This window comes from Capra hircus, chromosome 22 (assembly GCF_001704415.2).
Source record: "Capra hircus breed San Clemente chromosome 22, ASM170441v1, whole genome shotgun sequence".
In the NCBI taxonomy this organism is placed as follows: Eukaryota; Metazoa; Chordata; class Mammalia; order Artiodactyla; family Bovidae; genus Capra; species Capra hircus.
The window spans coordinates 27155309-27171559 of NC_030829.1; the positions used below are offsets into that span (position 1 = coordinate 27155309).

General features: G+C 37.1%; 1 protein-coding gene across 1 annotated transcript in view; it reads left to right on the plus strand.

The window, feature by feature from the left end:
- The window catches only part of CNTN3 (contactin 3), a 293100-nt gene that overhangs the window by 94093 nt on the left and 182756 nt on the right, over positions 1-16251 (plus strand). Inside the window, exon 4 of the mRNA XM_018038478.1 lies at positions 15263-15358. Within this exon, the coding sequence (XP_017893967.1) occupies positions 15263-15358 (96 nt within the window). The remainder of the gene's footprint in view (positions 1-15262; positions 15359-16251) is intronic.

Genomic DNA, 16251 nt, shown 5'->3' on the forward strand with positions numbered 1-16251 from the left:
TATGCATAAAAGAAAAATGCCCACGTCTCTGTTCTTGAAGACCCTTTCTGCCCCAGACATGACATTTCTACTTGCTGCATTTATTATATTGTTCACTACCTGTTGTGGGTTGAATTTTGTTCTCTCAGAAAAGCTACATTGAAGTCTTAACCCAGTACTTCAAAATGTGCCCTTATTTGGAAATAGGGTCACTGGAGATGTAAATAATTAAGATGTGGTTCTGATGGCTGAGATGGTAAAGAATCTGTCTGCAGTGGGTTCAGTCCCTGGATTGGGAAGATCCCCTGAAGAAGGGAACGGCAACCCACTCCAGTATTCTTGTCTGGAGAGTTCCACGGGCAAACACTGAAGTCCACGGGGTTGCAGAGTCGGACATGACTGAGTGACTAACGCTTTCACACTGCCTATGCTGGAGTAGAGTGGGTTCCTGATCCAATGTGACTGATGTGTTTATAAGAAGACATCCTTGTGAAGACAGACACACACAGGAAGAAGGCATATGACTATGAAGGCAGAGATTGGAGTGATGTATCTACCTCCTACCTGATTATGTAATCATTAAACAAGAAATGATTTTAATTAGAACAGAAACAGAGATCTCTGTGTTTGAAAAGTAGAGCTTATAGAATATATGGGGTCCCAAGTGACACTGGTGGGAAAGAACTTGCCTGTCAATGCAGGAGACATGAGTTGTGGGTTCAATCCCTGGATTGGGAAGATCCACTGGAGGAGAAAATGGTAATCAGACAAGCACTCTTGCCTGGAGAATCCCATGGACTGGTGGTACAATCCATAGGGTCACAAAGAGTTAGACATGACTGAGGCGACTTAGCATACACTCAAGCATAGAATATATACTTAGGGAAGAATGGTAGCCTAATGTTTCATATTGGTTAAATGCAAGAGAGGGCTTATTTATGGATAGAAACATCATCCACAGCATTGATGGAGTGCATTTCTTCCACCAGCTTCATGATTTCTGGCACCTTTAATAAACAGGTCCAAAGGGTAATATAACCCCATTAAATAAGTTGTCCCATTTATTCTAACAGTAATATATATACATTTGTCCCATTTTCACTTTATTTTACCCTCTGCATCAGCACATTTGCCCTAATTGCATTCTAATTTGTATATACATTTGTGCTTTAAAAATTTAGACCAATAAAACCTTTTTCAAGAAGTCTTTAAGTACTAAAGTGTGTGTGGAGGGGGGGAGTGTCTAACAGACTAATGGATCCTTATGTCACCTACTATCCTGTGTAATGGATTTCTGTAGCACAAAATTGCACTGTTGTTCTTTCCTTATTCTTGAATTCAGATATAACTTACAAAGAAAACAAGTAGTATAAATTCATGCTTGCTTTCTTCAGAGAAACATAGGCAAATGCATATTCAGAGGTTGACTGATAGTGATGTTTCCATGGCAACAAGCAGACTATCATAATATTTATATCATCTATTATGCTTTAGTTTATTTTAGGGTTCAGTGTTTAGGGTACTATGACAAAATAACATATACCCTTATTTTCTTAAATAACTTTATATTAGGTTGCCTTTTTCTGTGTTAAGTGGTTTTGAAGACATCATGAAAATTAAGAAGTTATTATTACATGTGTAGATTTTTTTAATTAATTTATTTTTTATTGGAGGATCATTGCTTTACAGAATTTTGCTGTTTTCCATCAAACGTCAACATGAATCATGTGTAGATTTTTATTATTCTCTATTTTAAATTATATACATTTATTTGTTTATAAAAGTTTTGAAATTGATGTATACAACACAGTAAGTCTGACCTGTATGAAAATTAGGGAGAAATACATACATAACTTTAGATTTCACAATATTTTGGGGGAGTTTTTTTATAGCTATTTTGCTTTGTAAGCTTTAACTTAATCATTCAGGAGATACGTAGCAGAACAACAGAAATCAGCTGTGCACAAGGTAATGATCTAAGGTATTCTCAATCTTGCAGCAACATACAGGAATTCGTTTAATTGTGTTGTTAATACAGGGGCATGGAAAATGAGAACTTTTATTGTAACCCTATGATAACATTAATTTATGTACTTGACCCATAATATATCCAAAACACTGATCTGTGTGCCTACTATTAAAATTAAGCAGAAGAAAGGCTTCAGTTTTGTAAAGTTTACTTTCTACCCAGGAGTGAGGGATGGTTGGGCAGTAAATGAAGAAACAGTAAATACATTCTACAATATTGTATAATGACTTCGAAGAAACAGAAAGTACATAAATTCAAGAGATTGATGGCAAATGGGCACATTTACAGCTAAATATGTTGTTATCATTTACACTTTGAAATCTGTTTCATTGATCATCACCTTTGATCAGTGTATCAAACCCCAAGGGATTCCTGGGTGGGTGTTATCCCTCCTTGTTTTGAGAGAGAAAACCAAGGTGCTGCCTGGGTAAAAACTGAGTTGGCAAGGTTCAGAGGGTGAGCACATCTTCTTCAGTGTCTTGTTGGCACATAGTAACATTTGTTGAAGAATTGAATGAGCGATTGAAAGAATGAACATACCTTATATAAGATTTGTGAATTACCCATTTCAGTTTTCTTTAGTAGAATTTCTAAAGACTGAAAAGAATCAGAAGGTTACACTTTAATTTGGATGTGATATTCCTCCTTTTTTCTCCAAGTTAGAAATCAGAGGATATGTCATCTGTCTGGCCCTGATGCTTAATTAGCAGTGTGACTTTGGGTAAAATCTAACCTCTCTTGGACTTGGCTTGCTCTTGTAGAAACTGGGAATAATGATATATGCGTTGCCTGTCTCACAGATTGTTTCTGAGAATCTTGCGATAAGATGTGTCAACCTCAAGAGGTCTGTGCACATGCAAGTAATTTTGATTCTTTAGAAAGTAATCTTCATTTAGCTTGAATTAAGTATTTTTTTCAGGCACTCTCTAACTAGTCTTTGATGTCTCTCTCTTTTTCTCACTTTGATGAAAATGGACAGTATGAAGTGTTCATACAATTAAAGAAAAATAAACCTAATTAGCTTCTTTCTGTGTTAAAAAAAAAGGTGATCTTTAAATGCCAGACCATAGGAGTTCTTATCACCTGTGAGACCTGCTATTAGTCTGCAAATGTGCTGCTGAGTGACTCATTAAAGTAAAATAAGCTATTTATAAATAAGGGTAAGAATTCAGTATTTGATATTTTTTTCTTATAATGTCGGAGGGTTATTGCATTATGCTAATTTATTTTTATTTTTATTTTTTCCTATAATGGATAGAAATAAGCATATAATATAACACTATATATTCATTGCTAAAATCACATGTGTCTTAATGGCAACTGTTCCATGAAATGTATAAACAGTCTCAGTGACTCAGCCAATTTAGCAAATAACAGGAGCTTTTTAAAAATTCACTTCATGTGTTGAATTTCAATAAATACTACTTAGCAACTACTCTACTAATTGCAGGGAGAAAAGAGTAGAAATTATTATGTTCCTGGAGAGAGAGAGACATGCCTGTTAAAAGCAAGAGACAAAGTATAGATAAATTGGAATATTGTTAAAATCTTCAAAAGAGAAAGGAAACTTTTAGCTGGGCTTGAATGACGCAGGTCTGGGCTGATGAGTATGTAGAATTTATCCTTGGCTGGGGAGGGGAAGCAGCTTGGTAATACTTACTGAGCACCTAATAAATTCCAAGAATTTTGTATTTATTTTCTCATATAATCCTCTTAGCAGCTTTCTAACACAGGTCATATTATCTGCATTTTTCAGAAGAATCTGCTTATCAAGAGCCTGAGTAAACTGTCTAAAACCACAAAACTTATTTTAGTAGCCAGAGACTGTAATGGAAATCTAACTTAGGTTCTTTGCTGAAGAAGTCACTAAGCCATTTTAATCTAGACTGTTGAAAAGCTTTTTTAAAATGTTTGCGATATTATTAAGATAACTGCATTGAAATCATGTGATTTGTTCCGATTTTCAGAATATTGTCTTTTTATGTAATCTTTTTATTTGCAAATTGACAGGTAGGTGTTTCTAAGTGAAAAGATCAAGCACATCTTTGTATAACTAATCATTAGAATTCCTCTGTGACACACCCCAAAATGGTTAGTTTTTGAAATATAACATTTTTTAAAAGTCTTGAAAATAGTTTTCTGTATTTGGTACTGTTTTGTATAAGAGCACTGGCTTCAGTGGCCCTGTAAAAATCAAATTGTCTTTTAAAGGATGGTTCTCATGCAGATTTTCTGAATTATCTCAAACCTCTGGCATACCTGGAGATCTTAGTTTCACAGAAAAGGAAAATGATTTATAATATTGCCACACACATTTTTTGAAATGTGGTTTTAATGACAGAGCTAGCTTTTTAAATTATACATGAAGCATAAGAAGAAAAATTTTCAGAAAGTAAGATTTATATTATTCTTCAGTTTACATTAAACTGTTCATGTTTTAAAATATAGTATTACAGGTGAAATTAATATCCGCAGTCAACTGGAAACAGTTTTTTGCTTTTCTTTTTCTTAGATTTAATGTACTAGAAGAGTAGAACTGTTGATATCAAAAACATCATAATTTTTCTCGTTTGATTTAAAAATCCAACATTTACTTTTCCCCAAATACATAGGGGGCTTTGATATAGTCAGGACCAGTAGTTGGACTATTCGTTGAAAAACTCCTTAATAAATTAAAATAGATAATCATTTCAAGAAAAAGTATCTGTTTATTATAAAAATTTTATTCCTGCTTCAAATATGAATGTATATATGTCTTCTACTTTTTGTTTTTAGTTTTCAGTGTGGTGCCAAGCACTATTCTTTGATGGAAAGTATTATTCATTACATTATTTGTATAAACCATACCTCTTACGAATTTGCTATGGTTTCCAGCTGTTGATTTTCTTTGAATTTAAGTGATAATTTTAAAAATATTTCTTAAGAAACCTGGGTATGGAAATAGTCTACAGATTTTTATCTTGTATTTATAAGCTTCTATGGTATTTTACAACATGTATTCCATCTATTTTAGCATCAATCTTGGGAAAGGGTGAGTTTCTTTATTGAGTTTTTCAAAAGTTAAAAATTCTCTTTATAAGCAACAGTTCTATTTTTTCATACACTTATGACATCAACATTTTTAGTGTTTCACGAGTAATTTAATTTCAGCAACAGCAAAGAAATGTAACAAGGGTGATCAGTTCTGTTAACAAATATAAGCAGTTCACCTGGTGGAAGCAGAAAGGCATGCTAGCAAGTACCTACTAGGTACAAGCATTCTGTGTGCTCTTGACAGCGGACAGTATCTTTCTTAGGGGAGAGTAAATCATACTGCTTGAGTGGGAAGCCATTTGTGCTGGATAGGTGCTCTTTGAGGTCTGCAGAAAGCAAAAAGAGCAGGTGGAGGAGGGCCTAACCAAAATCCTTAGTCTGTGAGAGCAGCTGATCTAAAACACAATTACTGTATAGTTCAGAATTATCTGAGAACTCTTCTGTCACAAAGGATGAGTATGTTTAACTGGACCAAGATGATGGTATTTAAGTGCTGCCCTCAATATGCCAGCAAATTTGGAAAACTCAGCAGTGGCCAGAGGACTGGAAAAGGTCAGTTTTCATTCCGATCCCAAAGAAAGACAATGACAAAGAATGTTCAGAACACCGCACAATTGCACTCATCTCACATGCTAGTAAAGTAGTGCTCAAAATTCTCTAAGCCAGGCTTCAATGGTACGTGAACTATGAAATTCCAGCTGTTTAAGATGGATGTAGAAAAGGCAGAGGAACTAGAGATGAAATTGCCAACATCTGTTATATCATAGAAAAAGCAAGAGAGTTCAAGAAAAATATCTTCTTCTGCTTTATTGACTATGCCAAATTTGACTGTGTGGATCACAACAAACTGGAAAATTCTTAAGAAAATGGGAATACCAGATCACCTTACCTGACTCCTGTGAAACCTATATGCATGTCAAGAAGCAACAGTTAGAACTGGACATGGAACAACAGACTGGTTCCAAATTGGGAAAGCAGTACATCAAGGCTGTCTATTGTCACCCTGCTTATTTAACTTATATGCAGAGTACATCATGTGAAATGCAGGGCTGGATGAAGTACAAGCAGGAATCAAGATTGCTGGGAGAAATATCAATAACCTCAGATATGTAGATGACACCACCCTTATGGCAGAAAGCAGAGAAGAACTAAAGTGCCTCTTACTGAAAATGAAGGAAGAGAGTGAAAAAGCTGGCTTAAAACTTAACATTCAGAAAACTAAGATCATGGCATCCAGTCCCATCACTTCATGGCAAATAGATGGGGAAACAATGGAAACAGTGACAGACTTTATTTTCTTGGGCTCCAAAGCCCACTGCAGATGGTGACTACAGCCTTGAAATTAAAAGTCTGTAGCTTCTTGAAAGGAAAGTTATGACCAACCTAGACAGCATACTAAAAAGCAGAGACGTTACTTTGCAACAAAGTTTCATCTAGTCAAAGCTATGGTTTTTCCAGTTATGTATGGATGTGAGAGTTGGACTACAAAGAAAGCTGAGCGCAGAAGAATCTATGCTGTTGAACTGTGGTGTTGGAGTAGATGCTTAAGAGTCCCTTGGACTGCAGGAGGATCCAACCAGTTAATCCTAAAAGAAATCAGCCCTGAATATTCATTGGAAAGACTGATGCTGAAGCTGAAACTCCAATACTTTGGCTACCTGATGCAAAGAACTGACTCATTGGAAAAGACCCTGATGCTGGGGAAGATTGAAAGCAGGAGGAGAAGGGGACGACAAAGGATGAGATGGTTGGATGGCATCACTGACTCAATGGACATGAGTTTGAGCAAGCTCTGGAAATTGGTGATGGACAGTTAGGCCTGGTGTGTTGCAGTCCATGGGGTCGCAAAGAATCAGACATGACTGCGTGACTGAACTGAACTGAACTGAGATGTGGAAACTTACCATAAGTTAAAAGGAGAAGGATGGGGAATAAGTAAAGTTTTAGAATCAGAAATACTCTGAATGACAAACCATGCTCTCTTATCCCAATACCGAGAACACAGGTACATATTTCATACATGCATACAGACACACACACATATATTTACGAATATAAACATGTCTGTCTAATGAATGGCCAAATGTTAGGACAAGAAAATTGACTTCATCATCTAGGCAATGAGAGACTGATGTAAAATTCTGAGCAGGTATTAAAAACCGGAAACGTGTTTTATGAAGAAAGCTAAAACTCCAATACTTTGGCCACCTCATGCAAAGAGTTGACTCATTGGAAAAGACTCTGATGCTGGGAGGGATTGCGGGCAGGAGGAAAAGGGGACGACAGAGGATGAGATGGCTGGATGGCATCACTGACTCGATGGATGTGAATTTGGGTGAACTCCAGGAGTTGGTGATGGACAGGGAGGCCTGGTGTGCTGCGATTCATGGGGTTGCAGAGAGTCGGACATGACTGAGCAACTGAACTGAACTGGAACTCAACTCTATGGGAACATAGATGGATTGATGAGAGGGTGAGACCACAGCTGGGAAGACCAGCCCAAATGTTAGATAAGTTTCTCACATGGTGTAAAGATTAAAAGAACTGGGTTTGAAATCAGTGCAAGTGGCTCTGCCGCTTACTGTGTCACCTTTGTCAAAGTCCGTAACTGCTTTGAGCCACAGCTTTCTTAGAAAATGGAAAACTATTACATTTAAATGGAGCTTTTGTGAAAATTAATGAGCTCAATTCCACAAAATTCTGTCACACAGCCTTGTAAATCCAGTCATCCATTAATCCCTTCATGTATCGATTTAGTGAGTTTTGATAGAGCATATTCTTATGACAGTGGGGCTGCTGAGATATAAAAGACAGACATGGCATATTGGGGCCATATGCTTTGTATACCCCAGGTGAATTTGCATTCTAAAAATTTTCCAATAAAATTAAAATGGCGATAGTAAGAAATTAGAGAAGAATGCAAAGAAAGAGGATGACCTTAGAAAAACATGAACAGGATAAAATTGAATGAATCAAACAAATGTAGGAATGATGATTGGCAAATTACATGGGCGTTTTAGTAACAATACAGTACAAAAGTTGTAGGGTTTTGTAGCGGTCACTGTAAGAACAGGAGAATGAAATGTTGAATATGAGATGGCATTTAGATTTCCAAAATGTATCCAGAAGGCAAGCAGAAAATGCATGTTTTGAATCAAAATTTTGTTCAACACAGCATTGCTATAGGCACAGTGGTAGAAGCATCACGAGTTCTGAGAGAATGTAAAGAAAAATGATAGTTATCACTTCTGAACATTTCTATGTTATACGCTGTTTTAAGTGAATGATACGGCATATCTTATTTCTTCCTCAGGACAATAGCAGAGATAATTTCTATTATTATCCTCAATTTACAGATGATGAAACTGTGGATCAACAAGTGAAGGAATATACCATAGGTCAGGCAGTTTCAGAAAAGGGATTTGTGGCTGGGTTTGTCTGACTCTTGAAGATACAGACTTGAGTTTAACCCAAGTTTAAAAAGTGGAAGGAAACAAAGAGGTGGTCAGTGGGAAAGGGAGCTTATTTAAGAGAAGTGGAGCATGGGAGTCATTGGAAGATGTATTTTGCTTTTGTACATATGATCTTTGCATGTTTGAAATCATATATGAGATGATGAAAGAGACTGAAGTACAGATAGTTGTAAAAACAGAGAGGGAGAGGACATATGTATACCTGTGGCTAAGCTGATGTGCGACAGAGGCCAGCACAATACTGTAGAGCACTTGTCCTCCAATTAAAAGAAATAAAATGCAAAAAAAAACCCAAAACAGCAATATGAACGCACCAGCAATTTCTGTACACGGTGATGGACAGGATGCCGCAGGAATAAGCCCTCCTGTGATTTCTGCCCTGGCACCTGGTTTCAGGATCTAGAAGAATGAGAGCTATTATCTTGGGTACCTCATCAAGCTTTCTGATTGTGAACATTAAAATAATTATGAACATCTTAGATTGTTATTGAATAATTTAAAATATATAAGTGCTGGAATACTAGGGGGCAAAGAGATTCAAAAGGAATAAGGGAGTCTTGCACGTCTAGAATTTTTTTTATTTGTCAAAGGGCTTGCAGGCCTGTGATGCTGGAGATTCCCTCTCAGAAAGCCTGTGAGGTTCAGAGGGCAGGTGTTGTCCACAGTTTACAAATGAAAAACTGGAAGGTACAGACTAATCCCAAAGATAGGCAATGCCAAAGAATGTTCAAATTACCACAAAATTGTACTCATCTAACATGCTAGCAAAGTAATGCTCAAAATTCTCCAAGCCAGGCTTCAATAGTACAGGAACTGAGAATTCCTAGTTGTTCAAGCTGGATTTAGAAAAGGCAGAGGAACCAGAGATCAAATTGTCAACATCTGTTGGATCATAGAAAAAGCCTGAGAATTCCAGAAAAAAAAAAAAATTTGCCTGTGTTTCACTGACTATGCTAAAGCCTTTGACTGTGTGGATCACAACAAACTGTGGAAAATTCTTAAAGAAATGGGAAAACCAGACCACCGTACCTGCCTCCTGCGAAACCTACATGCATGTCAAGAAGCAACAGTTGGAACTGGAGATGGAACAACAGACTGGTTCCAGATTGGGAAAGGAGTATGCAAAGGCTCTATATTGTCTGTCACCCTGCTTATTTAACTTACATGCAGAGTACATCATGAGAAACGCTGGCCTGGAGGAAGCACAAGCTAGCATCAAGATTGCCAGGAGAAATATCAATAATCTCAGATATGCAGATGATACCACCCTTATGGCAGAAAGTGAGGAAGGACTAAAGAGCCTCTTGATGAAAGTGAACGAGGGGAGTGAAAAAGTTGACTTAAAGCTCAACATTGAGAAAACTAAGATCATGGCCTCCGGTCCCATCACTTCATGGCAAATAGATGGAGAAACAGTGGCTGATTTTATTTTGGGAGGCTCCAAAATCACTGCAGATGGTGATTGCAGCCATGAAATTAAAAGAAACTTACTCCTTGGAAGGAAAGTTATAACCAACCTAGACAGCATATTATAAAGCAGAGACATTCCTTTGCCAACAAAGGTCTGTCTTGTCAGGGCTATGGTTTTTCCAGTGGTCATGTATGGATGTGAGAGTTGGACTATAAAGAAAGCTGAGCGCCGAAGAATTGATGCTTTTGAACTGTGGTGTTGGAGAAGACTCTTGAGAGTCCCTTAGACTGCAAGGAGATCCAACCAGTCTGTCCTAAAGGAGATCAGTCCTGGATGTTCATTGGAAGGACTGATGTTGAAGCTGAAACTCCAATACTTTGGCCACCTGATGCAGAGAGCTGACTCATTGGAAAAGACCCTGATGCTGGAAAAGATTGAGGGCAGGAGGAGAAGGGGACGACAGAGGATGAGATGATTGGATGGCGTCACCAACTCAATGGACATGGGTTTGTGTGGACTCCAGGAGTTGGTGATGGACAGGGAGGCCTGGGGTGCTATGGTTCATGAGGTCACAAAGAGGCAGACATGACTGAGCGACTGAACTGAACTCAACTGAACAATATTGCTTCTGTTTTATGTTTTTTTTTTTTTAATTTTGGGGGGAACCATGAGGTTATCGATTTTTAGCTCCCCAACCGAGAATTATACCCATATCCCGTGCATTGGAAGGGGAAGTCCTAATCGTTGGACATCCACGGAAGTACCCCCCTTCCCCATACATCTTTCAAACTGACAGTTCTAGGAGGCATTTTATACACTTACCAGAGGTTCATGCACAATCAAGCCCTCATTGACTGTAGTAAGTAATGTACCACATAATGATTTTTCCTCCATCCCTTTTTTGCTCATCTCAGACTGTTTCTCTTACCTCGTGAGATAATCATCCATATACACTCAGTCACTCAAGTCTTTCTTGGCTCTGCTTTTGGGGAAGAAAAACTAAGATACTGTTGACTTTGTTGAGTAAGCCGTTGATTTTACAGAAGGAAACACTTATTTTCCCAGGACATTCATATTGCCTGCCATGATAGAATTTTCCCTTAGAAACTTCAATGTTGATTAAACATTTTGAGAATTTGACTAACCTGTTAAGTAGGAAAGAGAACAAAAGAGGAGGAGATGCTTTAAATTTGGAGGTTGGCATATAGAGCAGAAAATAATGGTTAAGTTTATGTCCTGCTGATACTGATGATGATTAAGAGTCAGTGGGTTCTGTGTTATATGCACATTTGGGCAGCCTTCCAGAAGCTTCAGCTTTTGTCAGGAAAAAGGAAAAGTCGTGATCATCCCCTGAACCCTAGTTTTCTTTTTCTTTTTGTAGTAGGGCATCCTTTACTGAGATTTTTCAGCTAATTGCAGTTTTACCTGTGATCATGGAAGCTGGATCATTGCATGGGATTCTTCTTTATTTATAACATCTGATATCAGAGAGATTCAGACCAAAATCTTCACTGAACTGCAGTCTTGATCTTTATTGTCTTTTTGAATGTGTTCATTGTGTTTTTTTTCCCCAGCTTTTTACTAACACGGATGACTTCTCTTAATGGAAGCTTTCTGATTCCTTCAAAAGCAATCTTGTCGTTGACACTGTTCGGGTAATGATTTAATTTGGTAACTGTAAACCATTAAGCATTTCAATATTAAACTTTAAAGGGATATCAGGAATTATATGTAGATTTCTATTATGTTGCTAATATCTGTATTCCATTTGCAATTTAACTATCACTATTGGACAGTATTTTGCATTTTAATTGAAAAAGCAACATGTCACCTCATAGAATACAGTAGGGTTGTGTTATACAAGTAGTAAAGCTCACATGCAGTTTTCAGTGATGCTGATTTTATTAGCTTCTCGTGTTTTAATTGCAAGTGATCACAAGGTGTTTTGAGACTGAACTCTAAATTTTTAAATTTTAGGTCCATTTAATCAGCTGGCCACAGTTTCAGATTTATTGCTACTTGTATGTTCCATTTTAATCTTCTTAGGGGGATTTATTTTTCCTTGGCATCTCTTATTGTCATTTTTTTGTATTTATGACATACTCAACTGCACATATGTATATCCAGTTCAACATATGACCTTTTCCACCATTTCCCATAAAATTATCTATACAGAATTCTTTGGTCAAAAATGTATAGGCCATTCTGTAACATCCATCCCGCCATAGTAGATGTTATCAGTGCATATTTTGTTTTATTTTCTGTCTCTGCCATATTGTACTTGATGTTTCTCATTTCACTTAGCTGAACACATCTTGTTGCTCAAGATACAAGTGCTTCTTGTTGGGAAATGGTAGTCATTCTTTGGCTAATTTTAAGTCCTACCGCGGTAGAATTATGTACTCTAAGCCGATGAATCCACATAGAGAAACCAGCATCAGTGATATGTAGCTGGTAGACTCAGACTCCAAATTGAGCACGTGCATGTCAGAGGAAATCAGTCACCCCTCACTCCTCTCGGTGGGCACTGCTCCTGTCTTGTGGCCTTGTCTTCCTCTCTCTGGTGTGGTGAGATCAACTTGAAAGTGAAGTGTGCAAGCAGCCCTTAGAAAACCTGCCCCAATATAGAAAGTTCACATGTGTCAGGGTGAACTGCTTTATACACCAAGAACGGCCCATGTGCATATTCACAGGGAAAGCGTAGAATCCGGAGTGTATCTCTCCCGGCTCTGCGTTCCTGCCTTTAATGTCAGTTTGGGAGTTACTGTCTCCAGGGTGTGATTAGAACTTGAGATGTCTTAGAGCTGCACAGCGCGTGGCCAGAAGGGCAGTCAAGATGAGCCACTTGCAGGCCGTAGGTGGTGTGGAAGAAGGCGAAAGAAAGTGAAAAATGTGGAGAGGTGGCTTTTATCTTTGTTGTGGTATCTTAGTTCCTTGACCGGGGATCAAACATGCACCTCCAGCACTGGAAGCGTGGAGTCAACCACTGGACTGCCAAGGAAGTCTCTGTCTTTGATTTTTAACTCAGATTTCCCCAGTTGTATATACACTAATTTTGTGTGTGTCTGTGTATTTAGTTTTATACAGTGGTATCACATGTAGTTTTATATCCACCTCATGGTCGAGATCCCTCACAATGCCCTTTTATAACCACTCCTATGGTCCTGCCCCCAACTTCCCTAAACACTGGCAACCACCAGTCCATCCTCTTTCTGCAGTTCACATTCAGCTTTGGTCCTAGGTGTAGTTCTTTTTAGGTGCTCCTTATCACGTTGGTGTCTTGAAATCTGGCTTTGGAGGCTTCAGAATAATGTCAGAGTTTGCAAGAATTAGGAGATAGGAAGAAAAATCTGAGAAGTTTCTACCAAATAATGTCTGGCATGATTTCTTATTTATTTCGACTCCTAGACAGGCCTTGTTCTAATACAGTTCTTGTCAAGATTGAACCATATGAAGCTTTGACTTGAGTTTGGGGTTGTATGTGTAATCTGTTGGGATATATCAGTAATCTGAAACTTTGGATGTTCATACTGCTTTTATCTCTATACTCCCTAAGATTCAAAAAAAAAAAAAAAAAAAAAAAAAAAGCTGGGAAAACACTTACAGTGCTACAGTTATTTTTTCTTTGCTCTTCCTGGTGCATATTCTCCATGAACTGGCCACCTCAGGTTTCCACAAATAATGTACCTTGCCCTTACATACTGTGGGGCTTCCCAGGTGGTGCAGTGGTAAAGTATCTGCCCGCCAGTGCAGGAGAGGAAGGAGACACAGGTTCGGTCCCTGGGTCGGGAAGATTCCCTGGAGGAGGGCATGGCAACCCACTCCAGTATTCTTGCCTGGAGAATCCCATGGACGAAGGAGCCTGGCCAGCTACAGTCCACAAGGTCTCAGAGAGTCAGACACACACACGCCTTTATATACTGTAGAGACAGTGTCACTGCAGAGCAAGGGACAGACATGGATAGTGTTTAGGCAAAAGAGATTTTCACCTTTGGAGGAGAAGAGACATTAGTTTCTGTAGGAGTTTTATCTTTTTTGGTGTATTCTAGGTAAAATCAGTGATGAATATGTTTTCTGATGTGAAGTTATATGTAATAGAAGAGAACAAGGAATTGGACAAGAAATCAGTAAAAATTATGATACATACTTGGTTGTCAGAAACTAACAATTTGAAACTTTTTCCATGTATGGGCTAACATTCTGATATGATGTACTCTTCTATCTAGTCTTCGGAAAACATTCCAGTAATGCAGTTTCAACTCAGTTACATTTCAAGAGCCTTACTGTTTTGGTAATGCTGCTTTGGGTTATAGATTTAAGATGATATAATGCGATGTTATATAATGTTTGTAGGGTAAACTCTGAATAAGTCCCTGAACACTATATTTTCTCCTTTTATAGTCACACATATGATGAGTTTTGCTGATTGTTTTATTCCATGTGTATAATCTAACAATTCAATACTATTTTTGGTAAAAATAAAATGAAATAATGTAGGGTTCTTATTTCCCTTTGATGTGCTGATTTACAGTGCTTAGAATATTCATATGTGTCTACAGTTTGTAGTTTTAGCAATTTGAAGATAGTTGTTTCGGTTTTTGCATTTTTCAAGGCAAAGTTGAAATTGTTGAAGTTGTATCTTAAAATTCATGCTCTGCCTTACTTTTCATAGTCACCACATAGGCAATTTATATCAACCCTTAAAAGCTATGAAGTAAGTATATTCTTTCACAAATTGACAGTGCAATTGCTCTGATACAGAAAGTGACACCTCATGGTGTATTAACTGTGGAATCTACAGTATTTTTTTTTTAATCAGAGTTTAGAGAAACAGATTTTTCTTCTCTTTCCTCATAGTCTTAAGCTTTGTTCAAAATGAAGCCCATAAATTTTCTCCATGCTATAAGCTGAAGAATATGAATTAGAATTTGCTATTCTGGATTATTATTAGAAGAAATCAAATGGTTTTTAAAAATAATCACTGGTGGTCAAAATAGTATTTGCCTTAGTTGCTTTATTAAATACTTGAAAATAATTATGTGGGCAGTGATAAAAGCAGTTTGTATTTTTTTCACTATAAATAAAAAGAAATATGTGAATTTAATTTACTGGATTAGTGAGAATAGTTTTTATTTTTATTACTGAATTTCTAGAAACACTAATAAATCAAAATCCAAAGTTTCCTTCTCAAAGCAAATGCTGAAAGTTCTCCTAAGCTTCCTGAGAGGGATTTTTTTTTTTTTAATTTTCCTATAAAAAGAAAGGAATGTCTCTTGTACAAACATTTTAAATTTATGGTCCTTTCTGAAATCCTGTTTTGTTTTGTTTTCAAATCAGATCTTGAAAATTTTAAAACCAAAATGAGAAGTACAGTGTCGGTGCGTGAAGGCCAGGGAGTCGTCCTGCTCTGCGGCCCCCCGCCACACTCTGGAGGTAACAAGTGCTATGTTTTTGCTTCTTATATTTATTAAATAAGTTTCAGGGCAAGACCCACAGCATATGTGCTCTTATTGCTTCCATAAATTACTTTGAAAAACTTGATAATCCAAGCATTGTATTCTGTCGGCTGAGTTGGAATATAAGAAACTCAACAAAACATTGTCTATCTAGAGAAGTTTACAAACGTGATTTACTCATTCCAACAAAAAAGGTCTAAAGGCAGGCAAGATCAAGTTCATTTCAGTTACCTAATGGTGCTGAACAATGCTTCATCCTTACACTATTATCATTTGTTATTCAGTTTTAGACCATGACATACATTGGTGTCTGTGGGGTTTTTCCTCTCTTTCCCTCTCTTTCTTTCTGTCTCTCCCCGCTGCCTCATACACACACACTTATTGATATATGCTGTTGGACCTCTTGATATATATGTAATATGTATTGAAAATGAAATATGTTTATATATCATATCATTTTTATTGAGGTGTTGAAATTGCAAATTTTATGCTACATTGGTATAAATTGAAATATTGCTGGAAATTCAGGACCTTAATGAAATAGCTGCAAGAGTGAAAATGAACTTCTGCACATATGAAAGTAATTTAATAAGCCCTGTTCCCCGTTAAGAGCTTGGAGTGCTGGTTGGATTTTCCTCTCATGCTCCTGACCAGAGGGGAGACTGAAAAGTTTTCTCCCAAGAAAGTAAAGCTTATTTAAATGAAAATATGCTAGACTTCATTTGTTTTTTTTTTTTATACTTATATGTTTAAGGCCAATATTATATTTTATTTTTTTTTATTTCTACTTTTTTTTTAATTAATTTATTTTTTTATTTTTTTTTAAATCTTTATTCTTACATGGTTCCAAACATGAACCCCCTCCCACCT